Below are 9,311 nucleotides of genomic sequence, written 5' to 3'. Positions count from 1 at the left end.
TACAGGTGGATGTAACATGCGGTGAATTGCAGCAATGCACCAGGAAAGGCAGCAAAGAAGAAGACTGCAAGTAGAGCTGAAATTATAAGTCAATTAATCAATTAGTAAATCGACATTCTTTTAAGGAAAAAACACCAAACTTTTTCTGGTTGCAGCTTCTCAAATGTGAGAATCTGAAGCTTCTTTGTTTCATACTTGACAATTAGCTGAATAGCTTTGGATTTTGGACATCTGATTGGACAAATCAAGACCTCATCTTGGGCTCCTAGAAATGATAACAGGCATGTTTCACTATTTTCTGACATTTTATAGACGAAATTAAATTGAGAAAATGAACATCAGATTAATCAATAATGAAAATAACCAGTAATAATCAGTTGCAGCCTAATTGCAAGCTAACATGCATGTAAACAATGCAGAAAAAAAAAATTGGCTGTGCAAATGTTTTCCAAAGTAGGAAATAGATTCAACATGTTTGTTCGATCTCCAGGATAAACACAATGTGTTTGGTGTAAAAATAACTTTTGTTTGTTTAAAACTCCACAGGGCACCTTTAAGAAGCAGGAGAACCTTCTCAACCCATAAAAGAAAAGTTCAATTTACCCGAAAACTTCAAAAAATCATCAAATTTATACCTGAACATTTGGTGATTACATGGTTTACAATAGACAGCAACATGAGACCTTGAATGTTAAACACCCACAATATCATGTCTCTCTAAACTGTTGGTATCTCCTGCAAAGTTTACCAATCATTAAACTGCATTTTAATTTCAGTTCATTCTAACTGACACTTTTTATAACATTTCCCAGCATTTCCTTCATCGTTTTTAAATCATGTACATACTTAATCTATCAGTGGACCCTGAATTAACTGAAAAGTTCTTAAAATATGTGTTTTTTTTAAGGATGGGTAACATATAAATGTCAAATCTCAGCAGGGGTTTTGATGCAACAATGTTTACAGACACATAATGGGTCAGTCCTCCAACATGCCCAGAAGCAACACTGTGGGGGGGGGGGGGGGGGGGGGGGGGATTTCCCTTTTATACACACACACACACACACACACACACACACACAGTTTCCCATATAAAAAACAAAACGGTCATGCAGCTGCTGGTCTGCATGCGACTCACTCCTTTTTTCCTTCTTGTAGGAAGCTTAAAACATTGCGGTAGGTTTCTTCTCGTCATTTAAGTTGGAATTAACTGACAAGTCGTGTGTAAACCGTTAAGAAACAGAGACTCCTCTTGTGTCAGCACTGAACAGAACAGTCCGTCCACGTCCAGAAATTCACATAAAAAAAAAAAAAAAAAAATGTATTTGTGAGTAAGCAGTTCCATCGCACACAAGAAACCATGATGATTGTGGAAGGAAGAAGTAACTCTGTACAGTATACTTACACACACACACACACACACACACGAGCTCTGCTGTGAGCAGGCACAGTGACACACTCACAATATCCACGTGTCCTGATAGAAGAAGAGGGAGCGGTACATTTTAATGCATCAACCGTTTACAGTTGTAACGGTGCTGGAGCAGAGACGGGGAGGGATGTTGGGGGCGCGGGGCTGCGTTCAAGAGCATCTTGATATGTCAATCACATAAGAAATATTTTGTCAATCAAGGCAAAACATCAGCGGCACTCCTGACAGAGAAGTGACTTCATGTGTATGATTATTGCTCAGGTATGATTAATTAATTACTTAATGGGGAGTAAAAGGGGCTTTAAAAATAAACAAAACAAAAGGTTTGTTCAAAATCTCCTCACTGATCTGTAACGACTAATATTTCCGTCAATGGTCCCTCAGTGTGAGCTCATCCGGTTCTTGCTCTTTACAAGGCAATTCATTCATTCATTCATTCATTCAATCATTCAGACTGCTGAAATAACCCTCCACCTTAAAATAAGCTTAGTAACACTCTATACAATCACTTAAGACAATTCTATACAGATTTTTTTTTTCCTGTGATCTCTATTTATAATTATTCTTCAGGAAAAACAGAAAAGAAATGAACACATTCCAGAAACTCAACCGATAAAATAAAAGTGACAAAAGTTCATGTGAATCATTGAGGCTGGTTGTGTCTCATCCTCACACGGGGCATCGAGCTGACTGGATCTTTAACATGTGGTTTTAAACTATATGTCGTAGATAGGCTTCCCGTCGGACCGAAAACAGCTTTTTTTTTTCACAACAGATTTTTATAACATGACAGGACCTCTCACTCAGGTAGACAAAAATCACGAGCCAAAGCAAAAAAACTGTTACGGGTTTCTGGCCGGTTAGGCTAGTGTCTCGTCCTGCCTCGCAGCTGTCAGCGAGAAAAGAAACCTTTTTAGGTAAGAAAATAAGTCAGGAACGTCTTCTACAAACTGTAAAGTCCTCGAGGCGTCATCTCTTCTTCATGGATCTGTTTCAGCTTGCTAATATGGCACTTGAAAAATCTGTTCAAATCAGTCTGGATTGTTGCTAAGAGATTTACAATCTGTACAATTATATATATAAAAAAAGAGAGTTTACGTTGCTTTCTTGGTATCACAACTTCAATCAAGATATTCTAAATCTCACTGTGCAACTGCCATCTAGTAAAACATCACTGTCATGAAATCAGGGTTGGTTCTCTGACTGTGGACGAGCACAATAATGCAACACTGAAAACTCCACAGTGATCTAAATATACTGAGCTAAAGGGTTCACCACTCTGGCCTCTCTTTTAAAAAAAAAAAAAGAAAAAAAGAAAAGATTTCTGGCGCGCCCCGGTAGTCTACTGGTTAAGACGCTTGCCACGTAAACGCAACATCTGCAGTTTGACTCCAGCAGCGGACCTTTGTTGCATGTCATTCCCCGTCTCTTTATTCCTGTCATATCTAAAATGTTGCTATCCAATAAAGGCATAAAAATGCCTCAAAATCTAAACAAAAAAAAAAAAAGATTTCTGATGGAATAAACGGACACAAACTGGAGCTGTAAAGTGTTGTGTCGGCAGAAATAAGCATCATTGTGTGCCTTGGTTGTCACTGCAGCAACTCTGATTTCCCTAACATTATTCATTCCCTGTTTCAAGTTCATCTCCGAGTCGTAAGAAGTCCACCAGCCTGATCCACGAGGTACATCAGCAAACAACAAGCAATAAGACATGTAGATCCACAATGTTTGAAGTCTTTGTTTTCCGCTTCTTTCCTCTCTACTCCTGAGCTCTGAGTCTAGTGGTGGTGACCGACGGACAGCACCAGAGGTATGAGGCAGCCCAGCACCAGAGCTCCCACCTCCACCTTGCTCAGTCCCTTCCCTCCGTTGCCTCCTGCGGGAGCGTGGCTGTGGCCGGTGCCCCCCACCTCAGGGAGGACGTGGACGGTGGCCACGTAGAGGAAGGTGCCGGCAGAGAAGAGCATGGCAACACCGGTGGCGTTGATGTCTGACAGGGCCTCCTTGCTGCTCTGAGGGTGGAAGAAACAAACACAACTGTTGGGCAACATGTCTGACTGAAGATTTGAGACACAAAAAAAACATTTTCTTTCTGATGGGCAGCCTGTTGATGAAATGCATCCTTTATTTAATTTGATTTGGACATTTTATGGCTAATGAAATTGAATCTATTCATCTCAAACAGGTCTGTTATATGTCTCTTGTGGAGGATTATGAACTCCTACCGGTCAGACTGGTTTTCTAAAGCAACACCCTGCCTTCTATTTGACTGAGTCATGTTCATTGTTCAACACAATCTGAGGAGATGACTGCCAGTGTGCCTCAGGCTGGAAACTCTTTCAAAATATACAGATCCTTAAGATAACAGATGATGTTGCTAACAATGTACTTCCAAGAGAGGGCTGCAATTCGTTGCTCTGAAAAAAACTAATTCATTCCAAACAAAGAAATTGTGAGAATATTCCTATTTTTATTTTATGAAAAAAAAAGCCAACTCTTTATCACATACAGTACATTTTTTCAGCAGTTACCTGACTGAGGCCTAGAAAAGTGAGCATCGCGAGGACGGGCGCTGCCAGGGCGAAGACCAGGAGATGTTTGCGGATGCGGTTCCTCTCGAGCCCGGCGTGCATCAGGAACGACACCAGGCCGAACGCTGCGGGAGCCTGCAGACGAGAGAACAGCTGGGTTAACATACTTAACAACGTAGTTGTAATAGTTTACAACGTACTGCAGCCACACAGGTTTAATTTGTATATATGCATCTCATAGATCTACATTGATTTACAAGATATAAACCATTATCACCTTATGCAGCATGATTGCTACAAAGACGATGAGTTGAACGCTGGTCTGAGAGGTTGAGGCAGCAGCTCCTAGTGCCACTCCATCAGCTGCAGACAAAAGACAGAGTTGCTGAGATATATTATTTAATATTTGGTCATTAGCACATCAACAAAGGACATCAACAACATTTTGGATCTAATATTGAAAAAAAGAGAAGCCATTACTGTTAAGCAGTTCTTGAGCTTGATTCAAAAAATAAGATTCATGAGTAAATAAGTAAAAAAAAAAAAAGAAAAAAGGTAAAAGAAATAAAAATAAATCTAGTTACAAGGACAACTCTTCTATTTTGCTGTGTGATTTAGACAGATTTTAGTGTGACAGAGTGTCGAACCCACCAGCAGCGTGGACCACGAGACCCAGGGTGGTGGTAATTTTAGAGTTGGTGACCCTTGCGGACTCTGGATCTGAATCAGACAAAATATAATAATACATGTGAGCGACAACACAGCATCTCCACACTGAGTAAGAATGTGTAGCATCACACGTTGGCAGACTTTGTTTGCGGAGCATTCGCTGCTCAAAAAAACCCTCTGAAATTGTTCGGTGCTGAGCGTGGGTGCATCTGGGAGAAGAGAATTTGCAGTTAAGCCATCTGGAGGTGTTTTGGGTCTAATTCAATGAGATAATTTTCTTCCAAAGGAGATTATCACCTCAAGGCTAATGACCCAGCCTCATTTCCCCGCCAACTAAGTCACCACACAGACACTCAGGTCCTACGTGCTTTGGATGCTTTAATCTTTGTGCTTTTATTTCCCTTGTAGTACTCACCTTCAGTGTTATGCACATGAGAACTTCCTATCTGGTCCACGAGCAGCATAAAGACGAAGCCCAGGACCAGAGACACTCCGATGCAGGCGTGGAGCTGCTCGTGACTGTGCTCGTGTTTCCCGCTCTCGCCCAGGCCTGCATCTCCTTCGACTTTTGTCTCGGACACCTCCAAAACCCCAACCTGGCCGTGACTGTGGTGTCCGCCTGTGAATACACAGGTCACAGGTTTGTAAGTGATGATAAACCAAATGTTTGTGTTTGACAAAGTTTGTTACGTAACAGAAATGCTTCAACTATTTGTCGTTTACTGCCGTTAGTCGAACTTTGCTCTATTTGAAGAGGATTCAGACTGTTGCGGTCTGAATCAGTTGCTGCCAAGTTACAGTAGATGCCTTCATGCTCTATACTCTAAATCTCTGTCAAAAGATCCTTTAAAGACTTGAAAGAATTTTTAGTGGCATTTTTTGGACAGCATACAGTAGAGAGCTGACAGGAAGTGAGGAGAGTTAGAGGGATGACTCAAATCACTGGAAGGGCTCATTATCAATTAATCTGCCTTAATTTGTTTTCCTCTTAATCCTGATTTTGTCTATAAAATGTCAGGAAATAGTGAAAAAGGTCAAACACAATTTCCCAGTGTTCAAGATAACATCTTCAAATTGCTTGTTTTGTCGACCAACATCAAAAACCCAAAGATATTCAGCTTACAGTGACATAAAACAGAGAAAAGAAGCAAATCCTCTGATTGGAGAAGCTTGACAAATAACTTTAACAATTAACTGATTATCAAAATACTTGTAGATTAATCAATTAGTCAATTGACAGAAAATTCATTTCAGCTCTAACCCCCGAGGCCACCAGGACGTCCGCCTTCAAATCATTTTAAGCACAGAGATGCACAGGACATAAACTACAAAACAATGCCATAAAATCTCCAAGTACTGTCACTTGTTGAATAACTGAGCAACCAGATGAAATTGATAATTGATCAATCGTTCAAGTCAAATAAACAAAAATACCAAACGTTCTCTAAATTCTTTTCAAATGTGAAGATTTGCTGCTTTTCTCTTTACTGTATAATTGTAAATTACATATCTTTGTGTATATTTTAAACAGTTAAATTGGTTTGGAAATTGTGACACATAACCAGGCAGGTTTGCTTTGAACAAACAAAGTTGTGGAAAAAAAATCTGGGGAAATGTATTGCTTTGGTGTACTCTACCCTCAAGGATTTCTTCATAAAGTGCGTGGACCCCTTCAGGAATGATAACAGCGAGTGCGGTCCCACAGAGCAGCCCTGCTCCCAGCACAGTGACCAGCTTCAGCTTCTCCTGATCAAACAAAACCAGTCACATTTAGAGCTTCTTACTCATTGTTTACATGCCCTACAAACACAACATGTTGACTTGATTATCTGATAGCATTTGAGAGTTTATAATGCAATCACCGATCGAGATAAACTTTCACCTCTCTGTAAAACTGGAAATGTGGGCTATTGCCTCAGTTAGCTTAAAGGTTGGGTTCACGATTTTTCAAGTGAAAGAGGTTTTCCTCGCTGTAATCATCCCTCCTGTTCATATTTGCCATTTAAAGATCCTCTTAAAAATGTGCTTTCAATGTAAGTGATGGGGGACAAAATCCAGTGTGTCCACATAGTCTGAGTTAGTCTTATCAAAAGGATATTTGCCACGTTTGTAATCTTTTTAGCATTAAATTCCAACATCATGTGCAAACCTACTCGATTCTCTGTGTTTTCCTGTTGAGCTGCGGTGGAAGTATAGTAAGAAAAAGAGGGACTTTGGCACTAAAAAGACTGTAATGTTGAAAAATATCTACTTGATTTGACTAATTTGGACGACTGAAGCTTCATATTAGCTTCAGATTAACTTTTAAATACATTCTTGCACAGAAGGAGGACTGTGGATTTTGTCCCCCATCACTTAGATTGTAAGTGCATTATGAAAGGATCTTCTAACGATCAGTATGAACAGGAGGAATGATTACAGCAAGAGAAAACTATTTTAATGTTCATTTGTACGGAAGCCAAGAACAGCCATGCTTGCAATTATCTTGTTAATGCCTTTACCTCGAGATCACAAGTTAATTTATCACAAGAAAACAAAAGGCTGATTTCTCAAAATAATTTATCACCAGACTTCATCACAGGAGGAGTTCATCCTCATTTGTTCGTTCCTGTCTTCTCCTCTCCATGCCTTCCTCACATGGATAGCTCATCTCTTTAGATCAAGCACAAGAAGCCTTCGGGTGGTTTTTAAGGACATGGGTTCAGATCTGTCATATGTCGGTTCTTATTCCCTCTCTCCACCCCACTTTCCTTTCTCTCATTTAGTCTAATGAAATGAAAATGCTTGAACAGTATTGTTTGGTACTTCTCCTACATGAAACATCCCATCATATTATGACCAGGAGTTAATTAACCTGCCATTTGGCCATGACACAGATGTCATTAATAAAGGTGCTGTTAATAATAATGATGGGTACTCCTTGATCTTACATTTGGAGCTTAAATCAGTTGCTTACAGTTGTCAAGACGCCATCTGTGCATGCTGGCATGGCGCTCCTGATCTCTGATAAACATTATAGGTAATGAGAGGACACAACCTTTTGTAGTCCCATGATAACGGGTTGATTATCTCGAGGTAACCAAATAATTAACTTGTGATCTCTAGATAATGGCACTGAAAAAATAATAATTACAAACACGGCCGCTCTCGGCTTCCGTACATTTGGGCACTTAACTATTGTTTTAAGACAGACTTGGAAAAAATGTGAACCCGTCCTTTAACTGTCCAAGCCTTCAGGAAGCACTTTGTGAAAAAAGCTTGTGAATGTTAGAAACTTACCTCTGAAAAGTTGACAGCTAAAGGTATCGTCCCGGCCACATAACATCCCACCAACATCGCAAGGGACAACAGGCTGATCGAGCTAAAATCGTCCATGGCTGCACTTTTCTCTTTGGCTAATAACACTGCTAAGCTAAACCATCAACTGCCACCTCACTTCTCTGTTAACACGGACTTTTATTCGTGCTCGTCAAGTTACATAACATACCCCAAACTGTTAGCTGTTAGTTGGCAGTAACGGTTAATTTAACAAAAACGTCAGCTCCCCGTGTTTGCTGCAGAGCAGCTTGCCACCAAACATCCACGTTAACTAAACAGACGTTACAGCCTCTGGCCTCGGTAACGTTAGCCAAGCTAAGCTAACTAGCTTCGGTAATACTGTTCGGCTCTCAAAATTCACAAAATAAAGAACCCTGACGCGTTAACCTTTACGTCCAAACAGACGACATCCTGCATAATTTCTTCCAGCTGTAGTTGTCATAAATAACATCACAACTTCCAGACTTGGTGAGCCTAAGAAACTGGCTAACTGAACATCCTTCTTGTTTGGTGCCGATCAAAGTGTTTCCGGGTCACGCTTCATTCACTCAACCTGTCGAGACAAACCTGCCACGTCTCAATGAGATTCACTGGAGGAGAGGAAATGATGTCTTTCTCTCTTTTTTTTTGAGATGTAACTGTATACTCTAATGTCCATGTTGCACATTTGCACTCAACGAATATTTGGATGTTACCCCATAAATATCTGATCCCGAATAAAGACAAGCAAGCATAAGTCATATTAGGTCATTCACAAATGTTATCCAGTTTAAAGGATAGGTTCACAGTTTTTCAAGTTTCAAGTTTTTCAAAACAGTCAGGAGCCTATTTTAATAAACATTAAAATAGATTTTTTTTCCTTGCCATTATGATTCCTCCTGTTTATATTGGCCATGAGAAGATCCCTTCATAATGCACTTACAATGTAAGTGATGGGGGGGAAATGCATTTAAAAGTTTATCTGAAGAGCCGTCCCAATTAGTCAAATCAAGTACATATCTTTCAGTGTTGGTCTTTATAGTCCTTTTTGTTACTGTACTTCCACCGCAGTTCAACAGGGAAACACTGTCTGAGGAAACACAAAGAGGGAATCCATATCCATTTGATATGACTATTCCAGACTTCTGAAGCCTCATATAAGCTTCAGATAAATTTTAAACTAAGCTTTGCACAAAATGACTGTGTGGACACACTGTGATTTTGGCCTCCATCACTTACATTGAAAGCACATTTGAAGGGGATCTTTTAATATCTAGTATGAACAGGAGGAATGTGATCATAGGGACACCTGACTGTTGTTTTCAGACAGACTTGAAAAATTGTGAACCCATCCTTTAAGCAGTGGCTGATAAAGTTTA

The 9,311-nt window shown here is 40.0% G+C and overlaps 1 protein-coding gene across 1 annotated transcript; it reads right to left on the bottom strand.

Moving 5' to 3' along the window:
• Nucleotides 1–611: 611 nt before the first annotated feature.
• Nucleotides 612–8,672, bottom strand: slc39a9 (solute carrier family 39 member 9). The gene is made up of 7 exons (XM_044375627.1): nt 7,915–8,672; nt 6,273–6,381; nt 5,051–5,254; nt 4,618–4,686; nt 4,244–4,329; nt 3,967–4,101; nt 612–3,447 (listed from the first exon to the last, which is right to left on the bottom strand). Exons 1-7 carry the CDS (start codon nt 8,008–8,010, stop codon nt 3,214–3,216), a joined length of 933 nt encoding a protein of 310 aa, XP_044231562.1. The 5' UTR covers nt 8,011–8,672; the 3' UTR covers nt 612–3,213.
• Between the last annotated feature and the right edge of the window lie 639 nt (nt 8,673–9,311).

The sequence above is a fragment of the Thunnus albacares genome, chromosome 15 (assembly GCF_914725855.1).
Source record: "Thunnus albacares chromosome 15, fThuAlb1.1, whole genome shotgun sequence".
NCBI lineage: Eukaryota > Metazoa > Chordata > Actinopteri > Scombriformes > Scombridae > Thunnus > Thunnus albacares.
This window is presented reverse-complemented; position numbering and strand designations above follow the sequence as displayed.